Source organism: Stegostoma tigrinum, chromosome 12, assembly GCF_030684315.1.
Source record: "Stegostoma tigrinum isolate sSteTig4 chromosome 12, sSteTig4.hap1, whole genome shotgun sequence".
Classification (NCBI taxonomy): Eukaryota; Metazoa; Chordata; class Chondrichthyes; order Orectolobiformes; family Stegostomatidae; genus Stegostoma; species Stegostoma tigrinum.
The window spans coordinates 66,333,717-66,348,705 of record NC_081365.1 but is presented as its reverse complement, the minus strand read 5'-3'; the positions used below and the strand labels follow the sequence as shown (position 1 = coordinate 66,348,705).

Below are 14,989 nucleotides of genomic sequence, written 5' to 3'. Positions count from 1 at the left end.
CATAACTACATGCACAGGATGAGAGACATTATCTTATCTGGAGCTTTACATTTCAGGCTCCAGGTCCATGTGACATGGCACCACTACAACATACATCCTTTCATGCATGCTTGATAGCTGTTCTTGGAATAAAGGTATAAATCTCCTTACTTGACAAGGCTTATAATTGGTCGGATAACATGGTGTAGAGCTGGACGAACGCAGCAGGCCAAGCAGCATCAGAGGAGCAGGAAAGCTGATGTTTCGGGTCTGGACCCTTCTTCCCCAGACATCAACTTTCCTGTTCCTCTGATGCTGCTTGGCCTGCTGTGTTTATCCAGCTCCACACCTTGTTATCTCAGATCTTCTAGCATTGGCAGTTCCCACTATCTCTCTAATTGGTAGGTTTGTCTTTGCAGCATATTTGACCAAGGCTATGATGTTTGCAATTCTCCAGTCCTTTGGCAGCACTTCTCAGTCTGAGGTGGAGAAATGATGACCAGTGCCCCTGCAATATTCACTCTCACTTTTCACAGTATGCTTGAATGCATCACGACTAGTGATCTGATGCATTATCCACTTTGAGTACAAACAGCTTATTTAATATGGCTTCCTTAACAATTTTAAACCTTTTCAATGGTGACATTGTCTCCTGATTCTCCAATGGCTTAGACAGCATCTTCTTTGGGAAAGAATTTAACACCTTAGCTGAGCCCTTTAGCTTCATGTGTAAATCCCCTTTTAGGTTCACAATTCATCCTACTTCCATTTTGAACAACCTTTACTATTTATTTGCCTTTATATTTGCTGACAGTATCTTATCATACACAAGTTTTGCTTCTTTTATTTACTTTTCACCTTCCCTCTTAACCTTAGGTAGTCAGCCTGATTCTCAACTGTATTTTCCGCATGTCAGCTGTCATACTTACATTTTATTCTTCTTTGCCTTAATTTCTATCATTTTTGTCATCTGGAGAGCTCTGGTATTATTTGCCTGATATTTCCCTTCCATGGGAATGTACATTGACTATACCTAAAATGCATTTTTTTTGCAGCAAATCTGTTTAGCTATTATAACAAAGTGTGAAGCTGGATGAACACAGCAGGCCAAGCAGCTTTTGTGCTCCTGAAATGCTGCTTGGCCTGCTGTGTTCATCCAGCTTCACACTTTGTTATCTCGGATTCTCCAGCATCTGCAGTTCCCATTATCTCTGTTGTTTAGCTATTGTTTGTTCCGCCAATCACTAATTTATAAACCCCACTGAAATTGGCCTCACTCGGTGAAGAATTTTTACTCTGGATTATTCTTTGTTCACAGTCAGCCTAAATCTTACTGTACAATGATCACTGGCCCTTAAATGTTCACCTACTGACACTTCATCCCCTTAGCTCAACTCATTCCCAAAAATCAGATCTGTCAGTGCCCTCTTTAAATTTGGGGTGGCAACATATTGCTGTGGAAATTATCCTGAACATCGTGCAGGAATATTTGCCCCCCTGTTCCTTTTACATTATTAGGTTATCATGAAAGTTCCCAACTCTCAGCCTTGCCCCTCAGCTGATGTATGGTGACCCTCAGGTTAAACTCATCACCAGGCATCTCTGTCTAATGAGACAGAAGCCCCTATTATGCTCTTAGACAATGGTGACTCTATCTTTACCCAATCTGTATACCTAACACTAATAATGTATAGATGAAAATATTGGAATGTTGACTTGCAAAGTGTCCTTTGGAGATAAGCTACAGTCAAAGTATACCCCAAGCAAAAGCTGCTAGAGGTATTTTCACATTTTTTGCTTAACATACACTTAACAGTTGAGCCACAATCCTAAATAAAAAATCATACCGTCTTGTGTACAATGCTGTCACGTGCTTTTTGTTAAATTAAATTATGCATCTCTGATCAATAAATATGTTCAGAGCAACTGTCCTTTTGCCAAATGGAAGTAGCTTCTGATGCAGTTTGTTTTCCATAAGCAGATAGATGCAAAAAAGAAAGGTATATACTGTGAAAACTGGAAACCTGAAATAAAAACAAAACACTCAGCAGGTCAGATTTTTGGACTCTGCAAACAATGACTGGCTTGCTGAGTGTTCCAGCACTTTCTGTTTCTATATCATTAATTGAAACTGATTGGTATAGTCAAAGAGTGCAAGATACAGGTACAAGAGACAAAATTCTGCTGTGCACTGAATCTCAAATAGAATATAATGTCAAGGGGCTTGTTACATGCAAACTTAGTTACACGTGTAGTGTTCTTTTCATTACACATATCTGAATGGCATAGATGGCAGCGACCTTTTTCAAACACTGTGTTGAAAACTACATTTATTATCTTTATGTCGGTAAAGGAATTCCTCAGTGTGCACTAAATTGAGGTGGAACCTTCTGTCAAGAAAATTTCATGATTCCATACATTTAATGCACCGAGGAGTAAGATCATTAACTTGAGATACCGTGCTAATTTCACACAGATATATTCTTTCAGACTGCTGAATAATTGTTGTCATTCACTGCTTAAACAAGGAATTTGTAGTCATGTCATGAAGTGTCTTAATGTTACAGCGTGTTAATGGGAAACATATTATAAAGTGCATGTTTATATTGTGTGCCAAAGGACTGTACTGATCATTACAGATACTTATATTATAGCTGATTCATGCTTTGACAAAAGATGAATTCCCCAAAAGCTTGAAATAAGCAGTATTTTTTTACAATCTCAAATTCAAATCTTTATCAAATATTGAGTTCAGGGTAGACCACATAAATTAATCTGTTAAAATCTGATAATATTGTTGAACTGCAACTACCTGAGGAAAGAATAATATGTCTAGTTTGATACTTTGTTTATTGGAACTGAATATGAATAGTGTGAGAGTGTCATTGAATGCAGATAAAACGAAAAAACAGGTTCATATGATGATCAATGCAGGCTTGTCTACAAAGGAAAAATAAAGACTAATGGGTAGATCTTGAACTTATGAAATAGTGTCAAATAGGTAATAAGGTGTGAACAACCTGTTTTATGTCTGCCCCATTGACTTCAATAGAAATAAAGATCCACTCCAAGCTACCCCTTTTATACACCCATATATGAAGTCAAGATCAACCCTTTAGTTTTGAATTCATTCTAAGAATGGGAGCAATGTTGAGAAGATGGCATTTGTTGCTTACTATGAGCTGTCTTGTGAAATTGCTGACAATCTTTTTACCTTGAACCAGGACAGCCTTCCATCTTATGGGGCTCTGTTAATGTTACATGTGAGTTGTCAGGATTACGATCTTTAATGTTCACTTCTTGTACCTTCTTTTGTCAGGTTTTCACAAGCTACTATTTATTTTCCTTCTTAATTAAATGACTGTGTATCAGTAATAGCACAAGGCTATAAAATTGTTCATGGAAATGCTCTGTTAAAAAGTATTTTTCCAGCATTTCTTTAATTACTGTTGCATTGAAATTTTTGTCCCTTAGTGTCTCACTGGGTAATGTAGAAGGAAAGTCATGCACCTTATTCCAACTATTCACAATTTTGACCGTTCTTAAAGGTTTCCTCATCAATTTCAATGAGAAAGTGTATCAGCTTCTGAAGTCTCGCTGTTTATCTGAAGCTTGACACGATCTTAATGATTCTATACTGCACTGTTTCCATTGTGTTTCTATTATCATATGTTCAAATAATGTTAACACTACCTCGACTGGTAATACTGAATTCGTACAGCTCTTAACTATAATACAACTGAAATATCCATATATGTTAATAAAAGTAGCTTCAGCACAAATCCTTGGTGGAATCACTTAGTTCACCTGGTCATACTGACCCTAATGTCATTCCTAAGGGTTAGAATGTTGCACAGTTCAGTGACTGCACCAAAATAAACCAAAACACAAGTTTGGGCTGAAAGAGTTTGTTTGATTTGATGATGGGGTAATTATAAAGGTATTTGCAGGAACTTCACAGGCCACAGCGTTACAAATGATTACATTCAGGTTAAGCCAATTCAGGCTCATGCAGGTGGACTGGGCTGGTGTACTGCAGATCCTCAGATTGGGGCATTTTCTTTTTTGTTTATTATCTACAACGTTCCTACATGGGTTTGGACTTTGGGAGGAAGAGGCATTCGCGGTGGGTCTAGTAAATTCATATTGACTAAAAGGAGTTTGACCAGGGTGGGGTGAGAACCCGAACTGCTGATTGATCCCTCAATGGAACAGAAACGGTGGATTGCACAATACAACACATGTGCCTTCACATGTTGTAGATCGCATCTGGACGAAATGGGTCTTCAGTACAACATTTAAAATGAAAGCGTGAAAAAAGGGAACAAAAAGCACCTCTTTCGATTGTTGAGCACTGGGGCATGCGATGCAGAAGCTTAAACTAAAACCCTACCGACTGATTGAAGGAAAATATAGGAAATTACACACTTGATGCAGTTTTTGTTAAATTCCCCGCGTCGTTTTAGATCAAAACCGGGACTGAGCCATCTTGAAAGAGTTGGAAGTGAAAATTAGATGAGTGAGATGATATTTTTCTTTTTTTTCTATTATTAATTCCTACTATTCTTCGGGTTCCTCGCTATCACAGTGCGGAGCTCGGCTCAGTAAGGGCAGACAGAATACAGTCCAACCAAGATTCCTCAGAACAGATCCTCTCCCGTCTCAGCCCGACCGAGTTGCCCAGCATCCGGTTGACAGTCCCTCTTATCTCCCTCCACCACAATATTTTGTATAAATAAACACTGCACCCTGCGTGTTAAAGTCTCAAAGGTGCAGCTGGTATTTACTGTTGGGGAAAAGCAACTTTTGCTTTAATCTGTGCAGATAAAACTTTGTGTGTGTGTGTTTGGGCGACACTGGTATATGGTATAGGATGACGCACAAGTTGCACTTTTTTAGATAAAGGCGACCCGAGGAATTTCCCAGCTGAACGAGGCTGTCAGCACCTACCTGTCTGCACTGAGCGCCGTCAGGGTGAACACTGACACCCCCACCGAGGTGAGCTGGATGAAGGGGATCAACTTGCAGCCCACCCGGCCGAAGAGCCACTCGGTGGCCACGTACTTGCTGGCGTCCACGGGAGCGCAGGTCAGCAGCAGGAGCAGGTCTCCCAGCGCCAGGCTGGTGATGAAGATGTTCGGCACGTTTCTCATGGACTTCACCGTGCAGAAGATCTTGATGAGGGTCACGTTGCCGACCAGCCCGATCACGATGATGAGCCCGTAGACGGCGGGCACAGCGTACAGAAAGGGCAAACCCGAGCCAGGGTCGGGGTCAGCCTCCGAGCTGCTACCATTGAGCGATTGGGTCAACTCCCAGTTGAACTGTGAGAAGTTGTCTTCAGTCATGGTGCCATTGTGCCCGAGCAATTGCAGAATGGACACAATTTTGCTTCTTTCTCCGCTTTTTATTGTCTCTCTCTCTCCTTTCGAGAGAGAGGAGTTTCCCCGTGTCAGTAGTTTCCCAGGGATTTTCTCACTTATTTTCTCCCATGGTCTCCTCTCTGCATTTTTTCTTAAAAGAAATGTTTTGCTCTGTGTGGTCGCGGCAAGATTTAAAGCGCAAACTCTCGGGCCAGCCTTACCGCACTGGCGTCACTTCTGTCTCGGAGTTGTCACTGAGAGCTCCAAATATATATATATATAAAACGCCATCCTAGTACACGGAGCAAACAGCCACCTACTGGAGGAATTAAGCTCCGCTTTGTGAGGGAACCTCTCTTGTCTTTCACACACATGAACACAGAGGCTGGATCCTCAGGGCTGCGGGGGCAGGACACTGAAGATTTTATCTTGCAGAACATACCACTCAATAGCAGGAAAACGGCTCTCCCTTCACTGTCCAGTACCAATCCTGCAAACTCCCCGTCTTAGTGGCTATTACCCTGGGAGTGGGCTGTTTTCTGTACCCCTCCCTGAGGAATTATCGATGCGGTATATCCAAGCAGTGGTCTGGAAGCGGGGATGCTGGCGGCATCTGAATACTGAGTGTGGGAAATCTATGCCTTTGCCCACCTGCATCTCTGAAACCTGCTCCAACCCTGCAGCCCTCTTGATAAAACGAGTCCCCCTCGCCCATTCCAATATGAGCAGCCCTGTCTTCCACTGCCTCGATCCAGCTTCGGAATTCTCAACATAAACCTCCTCAGTCTCCTCGTTTTTAAAAAGACCATCCTCCAAACTTACTGCTTTGACCAAACTGTGGCCCACCGCAACGTGTGTTAAAACTTTATTTGATTACTGTCAGTTGACTTACATGGGAGGTGTCGGTATATTTGATCTGACGAGGTCAGAAATCACACCGCACCAGGTTATAGCGAAATAAACCAGTTGGAATATAACCTGGTGCGGTGTGATTTCTGACCTTTTCCACGCCAGTCCAACACGGGCATCTCCACGTCATTATTTCCAACGGATATAGAGATGGTTCAGAAAGAAGGTTGACAATCCAAGGCAGCACGCTCTCCCTTTTACTTGACCAACTTACTGTGCCGTCTCTAATCAGAGATGATGGCAACGTTTGTTTGCACAGAGGAAGCTTAGCTCTCTATGATTCCACTCCAGCCAATTCCCCCATGGTAGCTTCCCTCTGACCAGCACTTGGTGTAAGGAATTTCCTATGTCTGAACAGTGAGTCTTGAGGTTTCTCCCATTGGGGGCCTGAGGAATGACTGAATGAAATTAACCACCATCTAAATATTGCTGCTGTAAATGAAGCCAGGAGACAGGGGATCTGGGGGAGGGTTCAAGATAACTTTCAGGCTTTAGAAAGCCAGCAGGAGGTGTTAGGAAGCTAGGACTGCTGGCTGGAAGGCCAGGAGTTGAGAGTCATAGGTCAGAAGGCAGCGGGGCAAGTAGAAGAGTGTAAGTTGCTTACTGTCAAGTACACCACACTAGTTGTGCTCCTTCCCACTACTAGGTCCTTCAATCAAGCATAAAGGCTATCCAGGAGTGTAGGAATGCAGTGCGGTCTCCATTTAATCTCAGAACAATTACTGAATTGGGTTACACTCGGGGATAATGGGAGGGTCAATGGTTCATTAAGGAGCCCAACTGACATCCACCGACAAAAGCTGAGAATGCTACACCAGCCACTTCCACCTCCTGACTATGGGGAAGGTTTGCCATCACTGGGAGACTGACGCAAGGCATCTCTCAGGATGAAGCGGACCTGCTCCCCATGCTTTCTGCTGGAATGAGCTGCACTAAATCCAACTCTCACAATTCCATTCAGGAGTCTCCAGAGGACACTCTCAATAATTATGTAAGTTGATGTTAAAGGCTGGCATTTAATAAAAATTGTGGTAAAAACTTGATTTTTCATACGTTTTGGTTTTTTTTAACTCAAATTCCAACCTTTTAATCTTTGATGTATCGAATCTGAGGAACTGATTTTAATAGTACTTACAATATTGATAATTTTCCATGTTATTAGGAAGCATTTATAGATCCTGGCACAGCATTGCTTGGGAAAAAAAAGGATCTTATAATACTCTGTGCCCCATGAAGGATCAGCTTATCACCTAACCTGAATTTGATTTTCCATTCTTCACCCGTATACACATTTGAAGAGATAGAGAAAAAAAATAGTATGTGTATGTGCATCTGTGCGTGTGTTTGGGTGCTGCAGGAAGATAAAATAAATTTAAACAAAATAATGGGACTGATAAGGCAAAGTTCATTTCACAAAACTTGCGTGTTGGAAGCCAGTTTGCGATATTATCCCTTACATTGTGCACATAGATATGATTAGCTTTTTACTTGTCCTTTCCACCCATCCAACCCATCTCCCTCGAGAAATAGAGTGAACACAGCGGGCCAAACAGCATCAGAGGATCAGGAAAGCTTGACGTTTCAGGAAACGTCACAATACTTCACAAAACGTCAAGCTTTCCTGCTCCTCTGATGCTGCTTGGCCTGCTGTGTTCATCCAGCTTCACACAACGTTATCTCAGATTCTCCAGCATCAGCAGTTCCCACTATCCCTAGAGAAATAGTTTGATTGTGTCTTTCGCTTCCCAATAGTGTGACAATATATGATCCTCCAGTGGCTCAGTCTTTTTTTTACACCGGGCTCCCCCCAGCTTGTTTTCTTACTTTCAAAGATATGTCTGTAGTTGCTTGCATATGAGGTGCTGACCAAGTGTTATGCTGAGAGATGCTTTCCTTACATGGCCAAATGTCTGATGAGAACAATTTCTGAGCAGAAATATTTGTAGCAATATCATCTTACTTGATTGTCCAATGAAGCTGGTGCAAAAACAATTGTTGCAGATCACAATGCAAGACATAGAACATAGAACATAGAACATAGAACAGTACAGCACAGAACAGGCCCTTCAGCCCACAATGTTGTGCCGACCATTGATCCTCATGTATGCACCCTCAAATTTCTGTGACCATATGCATGTCCAGCAGTCTCTTAAATGACCCCAATGACCTTGCTTCCACAACTGCTGCTGGCAACGCATTCCATGCTCTCACAACTCTCTGCGTAAAGAACCTGCCTCTGACATCCCCTCTATACTTTCCACCAACCAGCTTAAAACTATGACCCCTCGTGCTAGCCATTTCAGCCCTGGGAAATAGTCTCTGGCTATCAACTCTATCTATGCCTCTCATTATCTTGTATACCTCAATTAGGTCCCCTCTCCTCCTCCTTTTCTCCAATGAAAAGAGACCGAGCTCAGTCAACCTCTCTTCATAAGATAAGCCCTCCAGTCCAGGCAGCATCCTGGTAAACCTCCTCTGAACCCTCTCCAAAGCATCCACATCTTTCCTATAATAGGGCGCCCAGAACTGGACGCAGTATTCCAAGTGCGGTCTAACCGAAGTTTTATAGAGCTGCAACAAGATCTCACGACTCTTAAACTCAATCCCCCTGTTAATGAAAGCCAAAACACCATATGCTTTCTTAACAACCCTGTCCGCTTGGGTGGCCATTTTAGGGGATCTATGTATCTGCACACCAAGATCCCTCTGTTCCTCCACGCTGCCAAGAATCCTATCCTTAATCCTGCACTCAGCTTTCAAATCAGAGATATTATGCCTGAAGCCAAAGTACAAGGTGAGAAATATGGCTAATTGGAATTCTGCCACAAAGGCTCTGGAAGGACTATATTCTAATGATGTGCTGCAGCTTGATGAAGCAGCTTTGGTGCACTGTGCAAATGTATGTGGTGGAATTACTTGGAATGTCAGGTACTTGGCACACTCTCACATGTTTCCAAAAAGCATCGATTTTCAGTGACCAAAATGAACATATAGGAAACTTTCATCTAGCTGTATGATATTTCCTGCTGTTGCTGAATGTGGTTCTAGTATAAATCTTAAATAAAACTGAGCAAAATCTTTGAGATCTAATAATTATATTTCCTGCAATCTCAGTCCATTTCCTCTTATTTTCCATGCAGCAGTTATTTCTGTAAGTATTGTAAGTAAATTTATAAATAAATTTCAAAAGCATGGTAGATTCACATAATCTGTGACCAAGCAATATATATCAAGAAAAGTTGACAATTAAAATCAATTCTGCGCTCAAACAAATGCATATTAAGTATTGCATTGTTCCTTTATATGTTTCTTCATATTGTGGTATTCATCCTAGGGAGCAGAGTACAAATGGTATTAAGTGCTTGTAAAAGAAGTAAGCATCAGAAAAAGCTTATTAAACCCAACAAGCCCATCACCATTAACAAGACTAAACTCACTGTTCTGCATTGTTGCTTTAGAAACACATTTCATTCTTCCTTGAATCTATTCATATATACCTGAATTAATTCCTGCTAACTTATTTATTATATCTGGTATCTTTTGAATGAAATATTTTTCCAAGACAATTGTGTTTTGTAGGATTTAATGTCTGGCTCCTAATACCTGTGCCTTTATTAGCACATAATTTTATCATATTACATTCATAATCCAACAATTTAAATTAGACCATGTCAATGTTTTATCTTATCAAACAAAACTAAACCAAACTTTTCCAAAATACACCTAAACAACATGGTTTACTAATTATAGAGCCATAGAGTCATGGAGATATATAACATGAAAACAAACCTTTCGGACTAACATGTCCATGCCAACCAGATATCCTAAATAAATCTAGACCCATTTGCCAGCATTTGGCCCATATTTCTCTAAACCTTCCTTTTCATATACCCATCAAGATGCTTTTTAAGCCATGACATTTTTGTTTTCGAGACTGAGGGGAGATCTCATAGAAGTGTATGAGGTTATGAGAGGCATGGATTGGGCGAATGTGCTCATTCTTTTTCCCAGCTTTGGGGAATCAATGACGAGTGGGCATTAGTTTAGTTGGCAGAAGTGGTTGAGGTGGGTACATTAACAACATCTAAAAAGCATTTGGATGCATGCATAGGTAGGGAAGATTTAGAAGGATGTGGGCCAAGTGCAGGGAAATGTTAGTTAGGATGGATATTTTGGGCCAAAGGACATGTGGCCATGCTGTAGGGCTCTATGAATATGTTGTATTTGTACCAGCCTCCATCACTTCCTCTGGCAGCTCGCTCCATACATGCACCACACTTTGTGTGAAAAAGTCATCCCTTAGATCCCTTTTAAATCTTTCCCCCTCAGCTTAAATGTATGTCTTCTAGTTTGGACATCCCCAACCCAGGGAAAAGTCTTTGTCTATTTACCCTATCCATGCCCCTCATGATTTTATAAACCTCTATAAGATCATTCCTCAGCCTGCAACACTCCAGGGGAAAATGGCCCCAGTCTACTCAGCCTCTCCATGTATCTCAAACCTTCCAAACCTGCCAAAACCCTTGTAAATCTTTCTGAACCCTTGCCACTTTCACAACATTCTTCCTACGGCAGGGAGACCAGAACTGCACACAGTATTCCAAAAATGGCCTAACCAATGTCCTGTACACCTGCAACATGACCTCCCAACTCCTATACTCGATGCATTGACCAATAAAGGCAACTCTACAAAACACCTTCTTCACTATCCTAGCTGCTTGCAACTCCACTTTCAAGGAACTATGAATCTGCAAAGAGACCTCCATCTGCCACTCCTCACCCCATTGTCCCATCTGATCAAGGTCCCCTTGTATTCCAAGTTAATCCTCTTTGCTGTATATTACACCTCCAATTTTAGTGTCATCTGGGAATTTATCAACCATATGTTTACATCCAAGTCACTGATATAAATGACAAAAAGCAGTAGACCCAGCATCAATCCTTGGCATGCTGCTGGTCAAAGCCCTCCAGTCTGAAAATCAATCCTCTCCTGTCACACTCTGTCTTCTACCTTCAAGCCAGTTTTGTGCCCGAATAGCTAGTTCTCCCTCTATTCCGTGTGATCTAACCTTGCTAACCAGTCTATCGTGAGGAACCTTGTCAAATGCCGAACTGAAGTCCATGTAGATCACATCCACCACTCTGTGCTCATCAATCCTCTTTTCAAGATCTACAGAAAACTCAATCAAGTTCGTGAGACATGATTTTTCACGCAAAAAGCCATGTTGACCATACCTAATCAGATGTGATGAAATATTTTGCAGTTTGGACTTGGAGACTTTTGAGCACTGTATTTTTCAGTTCTGCAGGTGGAACTTTATAGAAATGCAATATAACCCTTGTTGACTGGTATACTTTTACTACAGCAGCCCACTCATCAATTGTTGTCTCCTTGGACTATGCTGATACTTTCACAGATTTAACCACAATTATGCTTGACATTTTTCTTAAGTGAGATATGTAAATTGCTCCTTTTGAGATCTGCTTTTTTTCTCATTTCCAGACTAATTTTTTTTATTTTAGAACAAGATTATATTTGGAATTTACTGGCCAAAAGTTTCAAACGGTTCCTCAATACGTTTCCTGGCTGAAAAATCTGTACCCAGACTTTTCTTAAGTTAAACATATACTGATTTTAAAAAAAATTAGGAATGAAGATTTGTAGCACTTATTCACAGAAAACCTTACTTGTGGACTATTTTAAACATCTGCAAAATCCCAAGTTACCACTCACCTGTATTTGTCACTTTTAAACCAATTTGCTTTCCAGTGCCATCGTTTACATACTATTTTGTAACTGCTAGAGATCAAACTGGATTTTCTTAGGTTCAGGCCAATAGGCCACTCCTGAAATGTAACCTCACATTCTTAAAATGCACCTTCATCATTCCCATTATCCATGGAATCATAATGAGAGCAAGGAGGTACTCTGGGAACCCTTCCACTCTCCTTTGGCCTATTAGACTATATCGGTTACAGCGTATGTTCGCTGCAACTTCAGAAGATGGGTACACATTCATGGGGCTTCATTCTGGCTCAGCCTATTAAGCCAATCTTAAAACCCTAGCTGCACCGGTGATGGCATAGGGGTGAAAATGTTGAGTTTGTGATTCTGCAGATTTGATTTCAGCTTGTGGGTTCAGCTGTAGCTTTTGGTACAGACTGTTGAAAAAGTCTCTTGTGGTGCTGTGGTAATATTCCCAAGTCTGAGCCAGGCAGCCTGGGTTTAAGTCCCACTTGCTGTGGAGAAAATTCATGGCATTGCAAAGTAAGGTTGCTTAGGAAAAAAGAACCTGTAAGACAGTGGTGATTGCCAACTTTGCTTTTCTGAAAATTGCACTTGCTCTGCACTGATGCTCAATCTATAACCAATCCTTGATATTTAAGCAATTTTCATGCAGTGAACTATTACCTTGTACTTTTTAATAGCTCTGCAACTGGTAGTGGTATTAGATGTATTTCTGAAGTTCATTGACCACCCTTATATATATCAATCACCAAATGTCATGGTATTGGAGGTGGTATATTGGCATGGACAGCAAATTGGTTAATGGGCAGGAAACAGCGAGTGGGGATAAGATATAACACAGCGTGAAGCTGAAGGAATACAGCAGGCCAGGCAGCATCAGAGAAGAAGGAAAGTTGATGTTTTGGTTTGGGACTCTTCCTCAGTGTGAGGTTAAGAGGTTCTTTTCAAGGTTGGCAACCCCTGATCAGTGATGTCCCACAGGGATCATTGCTGGAACAGTAAGCTTTTACAATATATATTAATGACTTGGAAGTAGGAAGTGAATGGATAGCAGGCAAACATTGAAGATGGCACAAAAATATGTGGAAAGGCACTTTGCTTTAGGGATACAAACAGTTTACAGTGAGATACTTAAAGATTACGTAAACCTATGTTGCGAGGCTATGTTCCTCAACTTTTTGAACCTTCCTAGACAGAGCAAGAGTTTAGTTTCAGTTGTCTAAATCAGACCAGTTACTTGGAGGCAGTTGCCATGTCTGTGGCAGGTCAGCTAAATGGGACAAGTTTTAAAAGGTGAACAGAAGTGCGCTTTCAACTTTAGTGGGCTTATCCACTTGAAGTTAAGTAGCAGAAGTTCAGCAAAGGGACGAGTCATTCAGAGAGTTGTCAGCGTTCTCGAAGAAGTTGGGTACTGGAACAATTGGAGAAACAGTTGTGATCACATCAGCACATTGCTGTTTTCTTAATTTTACCCTGAATTTGCAAAATACAACATGACAAAACTAACTGAGGTCAGGCCAGAGGTATGGCTTCTTAATGCAGAAAACTTTTTTTTTCACCGTTTCTTGGTTGCATTTTCTTCTGGGCCAGATTTGGAGCTGTGATTTCAGAACTATTTAACTGACTTTCTAAAAAATATATCAGCAGCACCTTGTGTTTAGACACATCTTGATGAACAAATAGATATGACAGGTTCAAGTCTCATATCAGATGCTGAGGTGGATAGAAACAGACGAACTCAAGCAAAAAGTTTAATTTCCTTATTTTCCCAGAAAGGAGCTTCATGAACCATAAACAAAAACAGAAGTTGCTGGAAAAGATCAGCAGATCTAACTGCATCTGTGAAGAAAAATATCAGTGTTAATGTTTTGGGTCCAGTGACCCTTCCTCAGAGCTCCAAAACATTAACTCTGGGCTTTTCTCTTCACAGATGCTGCCAGACCTGTTGAGCTTTTCCAGCAACTTCTGTTTTCATTCCTGATTTACGGCATCTGCAGTTCTTTTGGTTCTTCTTCACTGACCATGATGGGGATCATGGCAAAAAGGAAGCAATCTCCAAGTCATAGAACTGATGACATGGACAAAGAGGTCCTTCTGCAGCTGTACAGGGCCCTGGTGAGACCGCACCTGGAATATTGTGTGCAGTTTTGGTCTCCCAATTTGAGGAAGGACATTCTTGCTATTGAGGGAGTGCAGCGTAGGTTCACAAGGTCAATTCCCGGAATGGCGGGACTGTCATATGTTGAAAGATTGGAGCGACTGGGCTTGTATACTCTTGAGTTTAGAAGGATGAGAGGGGATCTGATTGAGACGTTTAAGATTATTAAGGGATTAGACACTGTGGAGGCAGGAAGCATGTTTCCGCTGATGGGTGAGTCCAAAACCAGAGATCACAGTTTAAAAATAAGGGGTAGGCCATTTAGAACAGAGTTGAGGAAAAACTTCTTCACCCAGAGAGTGGTGGATATATGGAATGCTCTGCCCCAGAAGGCAGTGGAGGTCAACTCTCTGGATGCTTTCAAGAAAGAGATAGATATAGCTCTGAAAGATAGTGGAATCAAGGGTTATGGGGATAAGGCAGGAACAGGATACTGATTGTGGATGATCAGCCATGATCATAATGAATGGTGGTGCTGGCTCGAAGGGCCGAATGGCCTACTCCAGCACCTATTGTCTATTGTCTATTGCCTAACATGTTGATTTTGGTAATAATGAAATTGTTGAGGGTGAATGAGAGCGTCAGTAATATTCTGTTTCAACATAGCCATCGACCTTGACAGAGGAATTTGAAGAGTTTGTCGGTCCCTAAGTTTATAGGGACTTTCAGACTCTTCTCTGTCAGGGGAAGAATCAAAGGCCACAGTCATCAAGAAAGAGACCCACCAATCTTCCAGTTTACAGAGAATGTGTCCAGACTAATAGTAAACCCTCTAGACACTCTGAAGTTGTGAAGACTGAGGCTTGGACAGATGTGAGAGTCTAATGACAT

General features: G+C 41.4%; 1 protein-coding gene across 1 annotated transcript in view; it reads right to left on the bottom strand.

The window, feature by feature from the left end:
* Window positions 1-5,573, bottom strand: part of grpr (gastrin-releasing peptide receptor) — a 59,851-nt gene extending 54,278 nt beyond the window's left edge. The window contains exon 1 of the mRNA XM_048540189.2: window positions 4,930-5,573. Within this exon, the coding sequence (XP_048396146.1) occupies window positions 4,930-5,327 (398 nt within the window). The 5' untranslated portion in view covers window positions 5,328-5,573. The remainder of the gene's footprint in view (window positions 1-4,929) is intronic.
* Between the last annotated feature and the right edge of the window lie 9,416 nt (window positions 5,574-14,989).